Raw genomic sequence first — 16,853 nt, forward strand, 5'->3', positions numbered from 1 at the left:
AGATGCTGTGGATGGAAAACAAGCACTAAACAAACGTCATAAATACAAAGAAAGTAAACATTTTACACGATAAATGTCTTTGACCTGTTAAACCACTCTAGGCACAATGACAGCAGGACCTTATTTTTATTTTCACCATCACTGGCACAGATAAATGCTGGACAACACACACACTCACAGTTCATCCGGGAGTGGTGATGGAGCGGAATTGGGTGGTCTCTGGAGGCCAGGATGTAGGTCAGCGGTCTTTATCTCTTCCATAGCTCGGAGAAACTATTTCCTGCTGCCACATACAAACAAACTTCAGAGCTGAGAGGAAGAAACAAGCTTATGATAATGAGACAGCAGCATCCTTCTCCAGCTCTCAGTCCTCTGCCTTCATGCTGCAGCTAAAGTCATATCGATATGCAATCCCATTTTCATACAGACATAAATACGTGGAACTGAGTAAAAGTCATACTTGTCACAGTGTCACAAACAGACCCCCTGCGTGTGTGTGTGTGTTACTGAACATCTCACGTGCAGATGTTCTTGTGGGTTAAACATAATAAGTTTCAAGGCTGTGATGTGATTCGCCTTCACACACCAAAATTCATTCATTAACATATAGCACGCAGGTGAAATGAAGATAAAATCTAGCCTTAAGATCTGAAATGTGTTCTTCTGTCACTGAAAGGTTCAAAAATACAAGAAAAGTTTCTCTTAAATTTTCAGAGAACAGTGAAGATAGACCCCTCTCCTGCGCAGCTGACGCGTGTCTTCGGGGGCGTGCAGGACCAGCAGCCTCCCCCAGCACGGGTGGGAAGCGTGGTTTTGCATCCTAATGAGGGGTGGGGGCGCTGAATGGAAATCACGACAGAGTGACGTGGAGGAGGAGAGAGGAGGTGGGGTGAAAAGAGAATGGGAGGGGAAGCAGCTGCTACCTAGTCCATTTCCAGTCCAGCCTCTGCTTCTTTTGCTCAATACGCACACACACACAGACACACAGACACACACATACTGGTGTTGGGTTGGTGGTGGAGCACATCAACCGGACAACAAAGGGACGCACAGTCGGGGAGGGGGGGCTCACTGCAGCCAGGACAGGATCACACCAACATCCAGTGTCAGCGGCAAGCTCACTGAACTCTTCATTTTTCACATCTTGTGGGGAATAAGGAAGCAGCCAGTCTGGAGGTGACCGTCACAGAAGCGTTAATTGCTCGCGTAGGTAAGCCTGTCAATCAACTCCTGATGCAAGTGATTCATTCTTTCATTTCACATGTGCGCCACTGTCTGAAGACACACTTCTCGTTGTTTTGTCTCAAAGATTCGCGCCTGTTGACCTCAAGACTAGAAGTGAAAAGATAAATTCCGTCTTTGACTCATTGTTTAATGTAAGAGTCGCAGTTTCTTGTCGCCTCGAAGGCTGCTGCTCGCCCGGCTGTGCGTGGAGGTAGTGAATATTTATAAAGGGGGGAATTAATCGGCTGTTATTGATTCGTGACTGCCGCTCTCTCTCTCCATCCATCTGCGCGTCAGAGCAACTCAGGGGCACTCTGACAGACAGCGTTGGGTCGTCATGAAGCATGCTGTCCACCGCTCGGCTTAACAGCACTTAATCTGTCATTAGGGGGTTATTTTGAGACAGAACACCAGCGACGGACACCGACTGGCAACTTTATCCGCCGTGCAAACCTCTCCCCGGCTTGCTTTTCCTTCCTTCCTTCCTTCCTTCCTCTGCGCCCCTTGTTTTTGTTTACTTCCTCGGTGGTGAAAACTTTTCACCGCATTCCTCCTGTTTCGTCTCCTCCAGATAGTACAGCCGTACTTGTGAGCCTCGGCAGCGAGATGGAGATGGAGCATTTCGACGATCGGGATAAAGGTCAGAGACACAGCCGCTCCAGCGCCAAGATGAACGGCGTGCCGAGCCCCACGCACAGCGCCCACTGCAGCCTGTACCGGACCCGGACCCTGAAGACTCTGACCGCGGAGAAAAGAGCCAAGAAAGTCCGATTCTACCGCAACGGAGACCGGTACTTCAATGGGATAGTGTACGCCATCTCTACAGACAGGTTCCGGACCTTCGACGCCCTGCTGGCCGATCTGACCCGCTCCCTGTCCGACAACGTCAACCTGCCCCAGGGCGTCCGGACCATCTACACCCTGGATGGCTCCAAGAAGATCACCTCTATTGACCATCTGATTGAAGGTGGGTACCTTCACGGTACTTTGCAGGACTGGTCCTCTCATGCACCTGGACTCATCTGCATCCATAATGGCATCTAAACTGGACACATCTGCCTGCACATCTCTTCCTCTCTCTTAAATATCACCTCCCAGTTGTATAACCAGCAAACTTAAAGCAATGATAAACATTTACAGGCTTGTTTGAAATCAGGCTCAACAAGCTATTTTTATAGGCACTGCTCTATAAAAGTGTCTAATCCTATTGAGCATGCTTTAGATTATTGTTATGAAGATTATATCAGTCATTTGACGACCATATGGTGATACAGACATACGTCTCGGCTCAGATTAGCTCTCTCTTGATCTGTTTTACTCTTTAAGGAGTGACATGGGAAGAGCTAAAGTTGTTGACATCATCTTTGGTTGATATGGGATGTGAAATGTAGGAGCTGCAAACAGTCCCATGTCAGTATGATTTTAAATTTCAGTCAGTTTATCAAGGCATTATGCTGCCTGCTCGAATAACAGTGCTGTTGCTTGGTAGCCAGCCTATGCTGTTGTCTTTGCTTCCTTTCCTTCCTTTTCTGTATCTTTTCTCGCTCTGTTTATAGAGTCTCATCTATTTTGTTATTTCTAAAGCTCATCTAATTCTTCCAGTGTTTTTATACTTTTTCTCTCCTTGCTTCCCCTCCTTAACCCCAATAGGTGACAGCTATGTGTGCAGCTCCATTGAAGCTTACAAAAAATTGGATTACACAAAAAACGTGAACCCCAACTGGTCGGTGAACGTCAAGGCCTCGGCGGCGTCCTCCCGCGGACCTCCTTCTCTGGGCAGTGCCAAGGCTGGGGCCCCCGAGAGCCGCGAAATCAAGGACTTCATACGCCCGAAGCTTGTGACAGTGGTGCGGAGCGGAGTGAAGCCCCGCAAAGCTGTGAGGATCCTGCTGAACAAGAAAACGGCCCATTCCTACGAACAAGTCCTGACCGACATCACTGATGCCATCAAGCTCGACTCCGGAGTGGTGAAGAAGATCTACACACTGGAGGGCAAACTGGTGAGAAATCCCCCCCCCCAAAGTCATCATGGTGTCACACAGCAAGCTCATTTTATAAGCATTATGAATGCTATGGAGGGCAAGAAGGCTTTTTATGGTATTATAGAACATCAAACATATCTTTGACTTGGTTTTATCATGACTGGCAATGCTGATTGTTAGCCTGCGCTCAAGGTGGCATTATTTTTCTGAAAGCTTCCAGTATAAATGCCATCTCTGGTAATGCAGTCAGTGGGAGTTGATGTTTTGTTGCAAGTGTCACAAGTGATGAGTGGTTCCATTCAGAGAAGTAAACCAGACACTGAGTTAACAAAGAGTCTTTCTGTTGCTGTTTGGACATGGTTTTACATGCACCTGAGAGATTCATTAGTGTTGCTTGGAGAGGGGATGTGAAAATCAGCAGGTTGATAGGAGGAGGATCAAAATGGCTAAATATTTTATGACCACGCTCTCATTGTTCTTTCATGGGCTTTTTATGAATGAAGCGTCCCCGTTCAGAGCCCGAGCTGTGACGAGAAAGAGCGCCACAGAGAGCGAAAGAGGTCGAGAGAAGGTAAAGATGAAAGAAATCTATGAATGGAGTCTGGGTTCTCACCCACGCTGTAGTGATGTGTGCCAGAGCATTGCCTCCGAACACGCGAAGAAATCAGAGTCAAGGCCCCCTTGATAGTCCACCCACCCATTCAGCTCCCTATCTCAGCTGTGGTGGAAGGCGCTATAAAAAGAACAGGCTTCACTGTACATGCACACGCAGTACGTATGCACATATTCTCCACCACAGTGCTGAAAATGATGTTGTTCCTGGTGAACTTTCTCTTTCTCGTTGCTGGCACATGTTCATGTTTTGCGCTGTCTCTGCCAGCATGTCAGGGTTTCAGGTTCTATTTGTGACGTCCTTTAGCTCTCTGGTCTCTTCCTGTTTGTCTTCACGTCATCCCCCATCATCGCCGTGTCTGTCTGGCTGTCTGCTCCATCTCTATCTGCCTCTCTCTAGGTCATGTCCTAGCTCCGAGATATTGAATGTAGCGCCACAGAACTACTTTTCCCCTGGCAGCAGCATCAGAATGACACCATTATTTTGAAACAGATTGTGTTTGACGTCAAGGGCGTCCTGCCATTTTGTGTCGTACGGCAGTAATCATCTCCTAAATGGCCAATTTGTGACTCATTCTCATGAATATGCTCTTTGCCCTATGGGCTTTTCATTCTTAAATGCCACTTTCATGCTCAGTGTTATCGCTCATCCCAGTTCTGATGATGAATCTTCATGTGTTGGCACTGGCTTGTCGCCCGGCCTCTGAAGTCCAGCAGTCTATTTAATGATCCACCGCTAACCTAGTACAAATTCATTCCAGATTTCCTGATCTGATCTGCTGTTAGAGCCTGGCACCAGCCAATAAAATCCCAGGGTCAGGTTTTCCCTGACAAACCTCCTGCTGGGGATTAAACCCATGCTTTTGCACAACGCCTATTAACACTGTGGTCCCTATTTCTTAGAGTTATCTATGAGATTACACAATAAACTCTGCTGTCGCTGGGTTCACCCCCCTGAGATTGGAAGGAAGACTAGTATGGTTATGCTATTTTTAGACGCTGTATTGATTGGGCCTGTAGGCATGGTAACACGCTCACTGGCAAATTGGCTGGGCTGGGCTGAGTGCACGACCAACTCCTTCTCATTGTTATGTGCGATTGTGTATGCCTGTGCATGCGTGGGTCGATGCACGTGGGAGAGTTTGTGATTGTTTTTATGAAGAGAACAGAATAAAGGATTTTAAAGCAGGACGGGACTTAATGATGAAGAAACAGATTTGAAAGGAGTTAGCAGACTGGATCGGGGCACCCTTGGATATAGGTTGAGAGGGTCCATGTGTGTTTCATGCCTGAGAGGAAATCCTGGACAAGACCTGAACAGTCTCCTGTTTCTGAACAGGTCAGAGGTCTCAAACACTAGATAAGCTTGCAGCAAATGTAAACCCCTTATGAAATGTGGTTAATCCATTTTAACTTGACTGTTTTAGACACACACACACACACACACACACACACACACACACACACACACACAGAATCAGGCTCAATATAACAGGAAATAAACCTCAATATAACTTATTGAGACAATATAACAAAGTGACACCTTTTTTTTGGGGGGGGGGGGGGGGGGATACACTGAACAAACGGTGTGTTAATGACACTTGAATACACATTATTGAATATCAGGAGTGTGCTAAAGGTAATTACCTGAGTGCGCACCAGGATAAGGTTACTTTAAGGGTTAAGTAGAGTATGTGTGTGTGCATGCAAACGCGTGTACATGTTTTGTGTGCGTGTGTGCGTGTGTGTGTGTGTGTGTGTGTGTGTGTGTGTGTGTGTGTGTGTGTGTGTGTGTGCTGCTGCCGTCAGCTGAGCCATGTCAGTCATTGAGCCTACAGCAGAAGTAGGTTTCTGGGCCTGGCTGCCAGTAACGATGAGTCCCAGCAGAGCCGCAGAGCCTTGAGAGAGAGCCTCTGACAACCGGATCTCAGGCTCCTTGCCTTCATTAACCCCTGTAATGAGGCCAGAGACAGTGGGGCAGGATGTATGTGTAGATCCCCACAGCCAGATTCGTCTTCTCTTTCTCTTTCTTTGCAATTGTTCTCAAGGATTGCAGCAGCCTGTAAGACTTTTTTTTTTTTTAACATAATTAATATTCATTAATTGCGTTCTTTTTTCAGAATTTTTTCACAAGTTCAGTTCTGTTAAAAATTCTGCAGCTGAAGTGCACTGAAATGAATAATGGATTATGTTCTTGGTTTGTGAATAAGTTCAAATGTTTTCAGCTGCAGTCTTCTGTCAGGCCTCTTATTATGCATCTTCATTTTCTGGTCTGATCCTGGTGCTTTTGAGATCAAAACAATACTCTTTGTAATATCTTGCTCTGAGGATTATAATTCTGCTAAACCTTATTTTATAAAGGGACTCTTCTCAAATGCAACCCCGATTCTGAAAAAGTTGAGACTCTGTGTAAAACATAAACAAAACAGTCCAAAGACAATATATTTAAATTTGACCTCATCAACTTCATGGATTTTTGTAAATATCTGCTTATTCAGCAACATGTTTCAAACAAGTTGGGACAAAGAGAGCAGCTAAAGACTGGGGAAGTTGTGGAACGCTCCAAAAACACCTGTTTGGAACATTCCACAGGTAAACAGGTTCACTGGTAACAGGTGATAGTGTCATGATTGGCTATGAAAGGGGCTTCCTGGAAAGGCTCAGTCGATCAGAAGCAAGGATGGAGCCAGATTCATCACTCTGTGAACACATGAATAATGTATAAAGGATATTACTACATGGGCTCAGTTAATTTGCAAATGATCTGTTTTTGTTTACACAGCGTTCCAACTTTTTTGGAAGCAGGATTGTACTAAATGTTGTCTAAATACAAGCAGCCGTACTCAAACTTTGCCCAGTAAAATACAGAATATTACAAAGTTTCGATACCCATCTGCAGTGTATACAACTTCCTATTTGCTATAAAACTATGGTTTTGATGTTATCGCTGTTATGGCATTTATTCAGCAGTATTCTGGGAGAACAGATGATAATGAGATGGGGGATGGAGCCATATGACTGTGAACAAGTGTCTGTGAGCATCGGATATCTGCCATATACTCACTTTGCCCACTGGGACCTTCTCCACTGTGATCGTTTTGGATATCGTATTTCTGTCTGTAATAGGAGAAACTGAGGGAGAAAGAATATATCAGGTTCTGCCCCCTCTGCGATATTAATTCTCTCTCTGTCTCAGGTCTCACTGGATCAGATAGGTGGTATTTTTAGTGCCATCCCCTCTTTAGAGTTACCACAACCTCATATTTCTCGGCAAGCTCTTCACCTTGGCCATTTTGAGTGATGATTTGATCTAGTTGCCTAGGAACCGGCCAACTCGCTGTGATGTCACACAGCAGCATGGCAGGATTGTGTAGCTGTACCGGTCTGATCAAGAAGATAGACAAGCCGTAAGTGGCTTAGGACATTGACATGGCTGGCCTATTAATACATCTAAGCTCTGTTTACACACACAGACACTAGGTCGGACCCCAGCTGCCAGCCTTGAGCCTCGCAAGACGCACGCATACTTCGGCACAGTTAGTGACACACACTCTTTTTTAATGTACTCATCTAGATTTCTGCTCATGCATCGCTAGCCATTAACTGGAGGCAATTATTAACCAGTGCATGAAGTGAGGGCACTTAGTCATCTCTAAGGTTGGTTGCATTCTGTTTCAGAGTATCTCATTAATTAGCTTTTTTTTAGTCTGTATCTCAATGAGTTCAGCATGGACAAGAGGTATGACTCCTGCAGTGACAGCCCATGCTAAAAATACAGGGCCTACGCAGAACAATGTAAACACTTTCAATTCATCCAAATGGCAGAAAGTCAGTCCACCCCTGATCCAGTCGATCTCAGACTGTTACTAAACTGTTAGATTATTTGATGGATTGTCAATAACCTGATTTTTCCCTCAGTGCCACCAGTATGTTGCCATTCCCATCAGCCTCAGTGATACTCACAAATGTTAGATACTCACGTGTTAAACTAAGATGTTGTTCATGGTAAACATTATACCGCACGTTAGCATTTCCTGCCATCCCCTTTTGATATAATGGCACTGATAATACTGCTTCATGCTAATTAAATGGTGGATGTTAATTAGAGGTTATATGTAGGAGGACTGTGTGGATGAACCACTTGGTCACTATCTGCAGTGCAGCTCTCACTTCTCAAACCGCATTGTTGGCCTGTTCTTCTCCTTGTTGGCAAGGCTGAAGAGCTTTTAATATCCTTTTATCTTCCTCTTCTGTTTTTCTCTGCAGCCTCCTTCATCTCTCTCTGTCTTCCATTTTCTTTTCGTTCTCCCCCCCCCCCCATTGCTGCTTGTGCTTCTCTCTCCATCTGCATCGTTTTTTCTCCTCTTGCGTAATGTTTAGTTTTCCTCCTGTCAACAAATTTGCCCTCCTCACATCCACCAGTCATCCATTCTTCCTCTGATCTTTCTCTCGCCTTCTCTAAATTTTTCCTCATTTTGTCTGTCTCTTGCTGTCAACATGCTGTTGTGTGTTTACGGCTATTTAGTCCTCATTTAATTAGCACACTCGGCATGCACCCCCAAATCCAAGAGCTGCAACATATGGCATATCCCTCTCCCCTCCCTCTTCCCCTTCTCTCCGTCTTTCTGTGTATCCCTCTGCCTCACCTCCCACCCCCATTTGTCATTTCTTGTCCTCGGTTTGTCTCTCACTTTTTCTTAGTTTTGCTCCCTCCCTGTCTCTTTTCTCCTCCTTGGCCTGTATCCAGCTCTGCAGGGACTGTAGAGAGGGTGCTACAGCGACGTCACTTCAAAATATTGCGTCCTCTGAAGTGCGGGGATTATGTCCAAAGCACGTGCCTCTTTTTTCATCTTTATTCGATGGACTGTATGTTGATGATGTCACTTTTTGTTCTGTATCGGAGGATTGTGGAAAGCAAAGTCCATCTGCTCCTGCTGATCTGCTGAGTCACAGCTACTCAGCACAGCATCGTGTATGTGTGTATGTGTGTGTGGGGGAGTGTGTGAATGTGTGTCATGCACCTAGTATACAGCCTTTTTTCTACTGTACAGTACATTTGCAGTAAGTGACACTGATATTAAATGGATTGTAGAGCAATCATCAGCAGAAATCTTGAGATTAAACCACTGTTTTTGTGTGTAAACAGGTTGTTTCAGACTGGTTTCTGTCTGTCTGCCTCTGTTTCAGTCAGTTAGCTTGTGTGTCTGCTTACCAGCGGAGTGATTGTGGCAGATTGGAGGGCTGTCTGTAGTCAGAGGATCTGCTGCCAAATTAGGATCGATGGCAGACGTTTCCAGCCATGGCAGACTGTTGAGAACCTCATCACACCACTACTTCATCTCACACACACACAAACTGTCTGACTCATGCACTTCCTGACTCACTCACTCTGTAATCTCTCTCCACTGAATCTGCATTTGAAAGACTGCGTACTGCGTTTTTAGTTGCTTAAAGAGTGGGACTGACATATCTCGACTGTCAGAGTCGGCGGCACCGAGACGGCAGTTTGTAAACATTAGAAACTATCTTCTTCAAGCTCGTTTGATTTGCTAACACATGCCTTAGAGTTGGCACCAGCTTAAAATTAGAACTTAATGCTCCGTAAACTATGTCCCTCATAGTTTCCAGAGATACAGTGCATAGATGAACTCTTGTCCTCTGTACTGCATCTGTCGAGTCACAGCTTCTATAAAGAGTACCTCAAATAATTATCACTCCTCAACAGTCTGTCTGTCTATCAGTATCATCCTCAAAAGTCAACTAATATTATTTTTTGGACATTTTCATCTTTATTGGACGGTGATAGTGAGGAAGTAGACATGAGACAGAGGTGGGTATGACATGCAACAAACCGGTGATGTTGTGGTCATGTGGAATATCTTCAGGTCTTAGAGTGTTGCTTGGACAAAACAAGATAAGGCTAATCAGTAGCACAGTGCCTCATGAAAATAATTGTAACTTGCAGCCTTAATTTTTAATACTGAGGTCAATTAACTAAACTGGGAAACAGACTAAAAAGCCCCCTCACACACTCGCCCTCCTTCCTCATATATCTCATGTAGAATTCCTGTTATAATGCTCTCTCTAGTAACCCATGTATTCCACATCCAGCATACTCATAATACATTTGTATTCACACACACACACACACACACACACACACACACACACACACACACACACACACACACACACATGTTCATGCATGCGCACTCATACTTGAAGCTGGATTAAAGCCAACACACTGAAGTGGGGAGGGAGATCCTCGAGGCTGAGATGAAAGAAACCAATGAAGGAATGAGCAATTTGGGTTAGAGGAGAGAGTCTGATAAAAGCGAGACACTGTGAGATAATTTGACAAATCAGATGATGAGCCCGTCAAGAGAGATGAAATTACCATAAGGAGACCCTTAAAAGGCTTTGAGGAGGGGTTTGGAAGTTGATGCTGATGCCATGTTGCGTCCCATTTATGCCCTTTTGGGAACATAAATCCTTATTTTTCATTCGTTTCATGATTGCAGAAAGTTTGGTTCCCTTCAGACACATGAATGACAGGAAAATGCGCTGAAACTCTGAGAGAAACACTGCTCCGAAAGAAAGTTTGCTATCCCCCCGTGGAGAGCAGACACTGTTACATAAGTTGTTATGCAACAGAGCAGCCAGCCAGTCTGCTGCGCTGGTTTGAGGTGAACGCAGTTACACCACTGCCAGCTCAGCCTGCTGCATAGTTAATTGGCCTCACGTCGCCACCGCTCCCTTTTCCTCTGTTTGTTTTTTAGCTCTTCCTGACTTCCCTTGTTTCCCAGCCCTTTCAGTCAGTTTCCATCATCCCCCGTCAGTGTGCTGATGGAGGCAGTGGGAGGTCATGCTGCTGTGTGAACTCTCCCTCAGGGTGCAGGTGCTTTTATCCTTCCCTCTTGCCACTTTCAGATCGGTTTCTGCCCACCTTTCCTCCTTTTACCCGGCAAGGCTCTCTGCCCGTCTGTGTCTCCCCTCGGCCAGGGAGGACATTATTTAAATTCTCCTAGAGAGTAAGGAAATGCATTTTGGCTGTTTTTTTTCCCCAGCAGATGTTTTTAATATGCTATATAGTGACAATAGATTTGTCACTTAAGTACTGTACTGAGGTCAGATTATGGGTGTGAGTGAGTATCTTTTCTCAAAAGTGGTCGTTTTGCTGATCTGATCATCACTGTAATACAGTACATGCCAATATCATCATACAGTGAACATACAGCACTTCAATGACTTGTATGTGTAGACATGTTGTTCTGTTTTAACTGCCAGTTTCTGTGGAGTTTGCCTGCAACATAAAATGTCCCGATCTTTACAAATGAATGTCAGACCTATGTAGTTTTATCGATCATGCCCCCCCCCCCCCCGAGGCCACGCACTGCATGTGATTCTGAAACACTGATGATGTGTGTTGCAGCTCCAACACACGGCTGTGTAAATATTCAGCGTTTGTCAGTCAGTTTTCATTCCTCTGCTCCTTTTCAGTGCTCCGCCTCAGAGGCTCTGCATGTTTACAACCAATGCTTTGCCCTTTTCTGTTTCTGTCTCCCTTTATCTTGTATCAATACATCCATCTGTTGCTCTGTCAGTCCGCCTGTCTTTCAGCATCCATCTGCCTGTCTATCCATCCGTCCGTCCGTCTGTCTGTCTCTTCAGTCTCTCTGTGGCTGAGTGTTTCCGAGCCGCACGGCATGCCCTGTCGGCCAGCTGCAGTTGATTCAGCACCGTGGACAGCTCCACCGGGCTAATCTCCCCTGGCAGAGTGGAGCGACAGCTCGTCCCTCCAAAATGTGGTCTTTCTGTGGGCAGGATAATGTTGACCTCACCATGTCCTCTGTGTAACCACTGTGAGTCTATTGTGGCGCAGGAGATTAGTGGTTCAGTCTCCAATCTCTTTTCCTTTTTTTTTTTTCTTCCTGACTATGTAGCTGCCTGTTTCAAACTCAGCAGGAAATGCTTCTGTTTTTTTTATCAGACAAAGACAAAGTTAAGTTTCTTTTTCAGTGTATTGTAACTAGGGCTGTAACTAATTTTTTATTCTTTTTTTTAATCAACAATTAATTTGTTAAGTTTTTGATTAATTGATTGGTAGTTTAGTCTGTAAATGTTAAAAAATATATAATATATATAAGAACATAATTTAAAAGCAGCAAATCGTCACATTTAAGAAGCTGCAACCAGGAAATATTTAGAATTTTTCCTTGGTAAATGACTCGAATGATTAGCAAAATTGTTGACGATTCATTTTCTGTCAATCAACTAATCCATTCGGCGTTTCAGCACTAATTGCAAATTCTCTATTGCTTATTTTCCAGAGGTAAATGCACTTTGCGTGTGCTGTCACACGCATACTTCTTCAGCTACCTCTGAGAGGCTGTCAGAAACTCCCACTAAAAAGTGAGGAGCTGACAGATGAGTCCTCAAGTAGCTCTGAAATCTGACAGGGAGACAGAAATAGCTGATCTAAATGAGCAGACTGAGCAATGTTGTCACTGATCATTTGTTCCCAGCAGCTGATTCACAGGAGCTGCTGGCAGGAACCAGACAGACTGTTTGAATGCAAAAAGATAAGATTTTTGCACCACTGAGGTGCTCGGGGGGTGGTGCATGTGTGTGGAGCTGTATAGACGTTTGCATGTCCAAAATGACTAAGATCATGTATGAACACATGCCCGTTTTTTAATTTACTGCTACAGCTGGTTACATACTTCCCCTCTTGTCTTGTCCCTGAGCACCCAAACTACAACTGTGCACAGCAGCTCCACAGTCATCCCTCCTGACGTTCACCAAACAGAGATTTAAAATGTTTTAATCTATCTGCTGCTGTGGTCGGCTTACTCAAATATAACCACATGTGGTTTTAAGTCCCCGGGTATTTCGCATGTTGATATTTGAGCTCTTGCATTGTAGATGTTCAGCCTATTTTCATGTGAGTCACACGTTATCCCTCTATCATTACCCCTCGTCACGTGAAAACGCCTGTGCCCATTTCTCTCTGTCTCTGTTTCATCCTCCACTTAAAATCCAGGTTGGTGTGTCTACATCATTTTGGCTCTGTGTAACATTAGAAAAATTGACATGTAGCTTGTCTACCGCCCTGCGTTTCTGGTGGTACTGTAGTTGAATTGTTGCTGTGTAGAATGGCTTGTGAGTCCCTCCACTTTATGTGGTTGTTAAACAGTGCCGCCATGTGGTGGCAGTGGTTGTCTGTCTCAGTTTGGGATCCACCAGTGCAGCAATGTTGTGCAAACCTGCAGCACCATATCTGACCAAAAACAGCTGATGTCCTATTTATGATGTGCATTTAATCTGAAAGAAACAAAGAAAGAGAAGCAGAACAAACAAGAGAAAAAAAGAGAGAAACAGACTCTGTAGCAGGTGTTTGGTGATTCTACACTAGGTGGCGCAGTGAGAAAATAAATGGATTTACTCAGATCATTTGTTGTGTAAGACATTTTCAGATGGAGATGATGGTCCCATTTATGCAAGACTAATTCTTGCTGTAACTTCTAGAAGTGAATTCATCATTCTTTTCTCCTTTTGTCATGTAGAGCACCAGGATACAGTCAGTGATAAACTATCCTATCAATCATGGGGTGGACAATAAGGCAGGAGGGTTTGTCAGTGAGATGTGACACATGATAAGTGAAGCTGCCAACCCTCTGCCTGTTGTTTTGCACTAATCCAGAATAACACTTCAATAAATAATCAAGCACATCAATTTAAAGATCCTTTTTTAATTTGGGGAATTGCTTTGATCATCGTGACCCAGTCCCAGAGCCCCATTTCTCACTTTAATAAAGATGTCTGAGGGGTGATGGCAGGGTTATGAAATTGCCATTTTCCATGCTCCTCTGCTCTCTTCTCATCATCTTATTTTAGTCCGTCTTTTCCTCTGTTTGTTTCTATCTGTCCTTGTTTTAGCAGTGGTGGATGTTGTGTAACCGCACTGGTTCTCTGTGAGAACCGAGCACCAGAGACATCAAAGCGGCTTGTTTTGTCATTGGGCTCAGAGAAGGGCTCAGAGCAGCAGTCAGGAATAGATCTCCTCCTCTACTGCTCATTTCCCTCTGTCTGTTTGCTTCCTCTCTAACTCAGGGGATTTGGCGATCTTCTGACTGTCTCTGTGATTATGTTTTCAGGGTGTCCGTCTGTACGCACTTCTAATTCTTGCGAACGTGAAAGCTCAGGAGTGCCTTTAGGGAATTTCCTCAAATTTTGGACGAAAGTTCACTCGGACTCAAGGATGAACTGATTAGATTTGAGTGGTCAAAGGTCAGGGTTACCGTGTCAAAACACGTTTTTGGCCACAACTCAAAAATTCATATTTCTCACAAATACTGAATAGGTTAAAATGATGAAGTGACATTTTCTGGGTCAAAGGTCAACAGAGGGAGAGATTGTTACCATTTTTAACATTTGGTCAGATACTGAACCAGGTGTCCACCTTGAAACGGTGCTGAAGATGTGTGTAAAGCATCCATGTTTTACAGTTTGTAGTTTCTTTGCAGCAGCGTTCGTATTTGAAGCATTGTAGTCCACCACAAGCTTGCTGATACTGAGCTTCAGGTGATTGTTGTTGCACCATGTGATGAAGCTCTCCATCAGCCCTCTGTGCTCCTCTCTAAAAATAGTCTCTGAGTGAAGGCAGCATGTTTCCCACTGGAAATTATTCACTAGAATCATACATGTGAATATAGTGATAACTTCCGTTTTTGTTAAATCCCTTCAGTCCTCATGATATATATTACACGAGTCTGGACAGACATGGACGTAAACTACAGCTTGACTGGTCGGCGGAGGCAAACAAGAACTCTCCATCATTCCTCTTCTTCTCCACATTGTCTTTTTCGAGCAGGAGCATTTCACTTTTAACCAGGCCATGTGCCACTCGTATGTGTTTGTGTGTGGATTTGTGTGAATGACACAGTTCTGTAGCGTATCGTGCCCATAGTAGATGAAATATGAATGATGAAGCTCTCTGTTACAGCGTGCGCATTGTGCAGTCAGCGGCACGCACATGCACCCATGCCTAGAGGGCATTATCACCATGGCAACCATACTTTTTCACACCCCTCTCAGTATACAGTGTGTGTTTGTGTTGCTCCATATTAGTTCACCCCCAGCTTAAAGGTGCCCTCAGAGGCTGCCCTACATGAAGAATGCCCCTGTTTCCTCGCACTTTTCCCTTCCTGATTTCCTCTCTCTGAGCTCACGTCTCATTACATTCTGCATGTGTTCTTTCCTCCCTGTTTACCCGACATTTCTGGTGCGCTACAGCCTCTATCTCATGATGAGCAGCTTCAAAGGGCCTCATTCCAACAACCCCCTCTCGGTTGACTCCAGTCACAGCAGCAGTCCTGGCCCGAGGACGTGGTTAGACTGACTCAGAGCAGCAAACACACATCCAGCTGCTCCCATCCAACAAAAATCCTCTTTGACTGGAGCAAAGCTTTCAGAATAACGTGAGCTTAAAACTGATTAATTATATCCTGAAATGTAAGAAAAAAAAGCATTATCAGAGCTGGAACACCTAGTAGATTAATCAATTTGTCAGGTCAATTGAAAGTTAATTGGCAACAAATTTGATGGTTAATTAATTGTGGCCTAGATTTGCTCGAGCAAAAAATGCAAAAGGTTTCCAGTGCCGGCTTCACAAATGGGAATTTTCATCTGTTGTAAATTGAATACTTTTGGATTTTGGACCATAGGTTGGACAAAATTATTTTGCTCAGCATCCACCTTTGGTCTCGGAGGCTGCTGAGCCCGGTTCCACTGTCAACGAAGTCCGACAACAACAGTCCCAATCTGCCGCTCTTGTCAGACTCCAGCCAGCGAATAGGACCGCGAGCCAACTGAGCTAACTAGGTAATCGCAGCTAACTAAAGAGCACAGTGAGCAGCTGTGAACTGGTTAATCTGGTGATATGCTGCCCCCTATTTGTTTGCAGCAGCCTTTGACAGGTGGCCAAGTCTGACACATTGCACCTTTAAAAGACACGACAGATTCTAGGTATGCAGCAGCAAGTCCATTAAAATTGATGTAAAGTTGGAAATTGTGTGAAAATACTGTGAAACAGCAGTACAAGTAGAGGCAGGAGTGGCCGTGGCTACCTATCAGTGCTGACACATTGGGGAAATGTTAACAGCACCAGCAGTGGTATCACAGCCATCTTGTTAGGAAGTGGAGCCGCTCGCCCCTGAAATAATCACCAACACACTATCAGGGGATATCAGGGAACAAAGCAATATGCACTCTGTTATAAAACTAGAATATCACTCCCTTACACAACACACACACACGCACGCACACACGTGTTCCTGTATGCCTGTGCAGAAGTGTGCGTTTCCATGTGATGTGTGGCCAAATTCACGCAAACAGACACACACAGACGGCGAGCCTTGATTTGAAAAGTTAAATGAAAGCGATCCATACTCCGCAGAGAGTCTGCGTCTGAGATTAAACTTGGTTTTTGTCTCCCTGTTGGCTCATTTAGAGTCTGTGGGGGGGTAAAGCAAAAGGACTCCCATCTCCCCTCACACACACACACACACACACACACACACACACACACACACACACACACACACACACACGCACACACACAGAATGGCCTCTTTGCTGTTTATTGGGTATTTTGTTCATAATGCTGTTATATCAGCTGTGACTTTCTTTTGGGGTGTTGATCGGTGGCTAATAGGAATCTAAATGGATTCTTGGATGTTAATTGCCATGAAAATGCAATAACGGTAGCTTTGTGTTTGTGTGTTAACTCCAGGCGGTGCTAGACACGCATGCGGCACCAACTGTAATAGCTCTTAATAGGTTTTTGGTGGGAGATTTGTCATAGCGGATGAATGAACTATTGTCTTCCCGTGAATCCCTTTCTGACTGTACCGTTGCCTATCGTGAAATATAATTTGGAATATTGATTGCTCGGCATTGAAATGTGATGGCCTGTAGGGTGTAATTAAAGTTGTTTGAGTAAATCATGCAGAGTTCAGATCAGATATGGAATTA

The 16,853-nt window shown here is 44.6% G+C and overlaps 1 protein-coding gene across 3 annotated transcripts in view; it reads left to right on the plus strand.

Annotated features, from left to right (window-relative positions):
• Positions 1–752: 752 nt before the first annotated feature.
• Positions 753–16,853, plus strand: part of dclk1a (doublecortin-like kinase 1a) — a 45,594-nt gene continuing 29,493 nt past the window's right edge. For all 3 annotated transcript variants that reach the window (XM_076749675.1, XM_076749679.1, XM_076749678.1), the window contains exons 1-3: positions 753–1,210; positions 1,796–2,191; positions 2,875–3,224. In XM_076749675.1, coding sequence (XP_076605790.1) covers positions 1,831–2,191; positions 2,875–3,224 — 711 coding nt within the window. In that variant the 5' untranslated portion in view covers positions 753–1,210; positions 1,796–1,830. The remainder of the gene's footprint in view (positions 1,211–1,795; positions 2,192–2,874; positions 3,225–16,853) is intronic.

Source organism: Chaetodon auriga, chromosome 15, assembly GCF_051107435.1.
Source record: "Chaetodon auriga isolate fChaAug3 chromosome 15, fChaAug3.hap1, whole genome shotgun sequence".
Lineage (NCBI taxonomy): Eukaryota > Metazoa > Chordata > Actinopteri > Chaetodontiformes > Chaetodontidae > Chaetodon > Chaetodon auriga.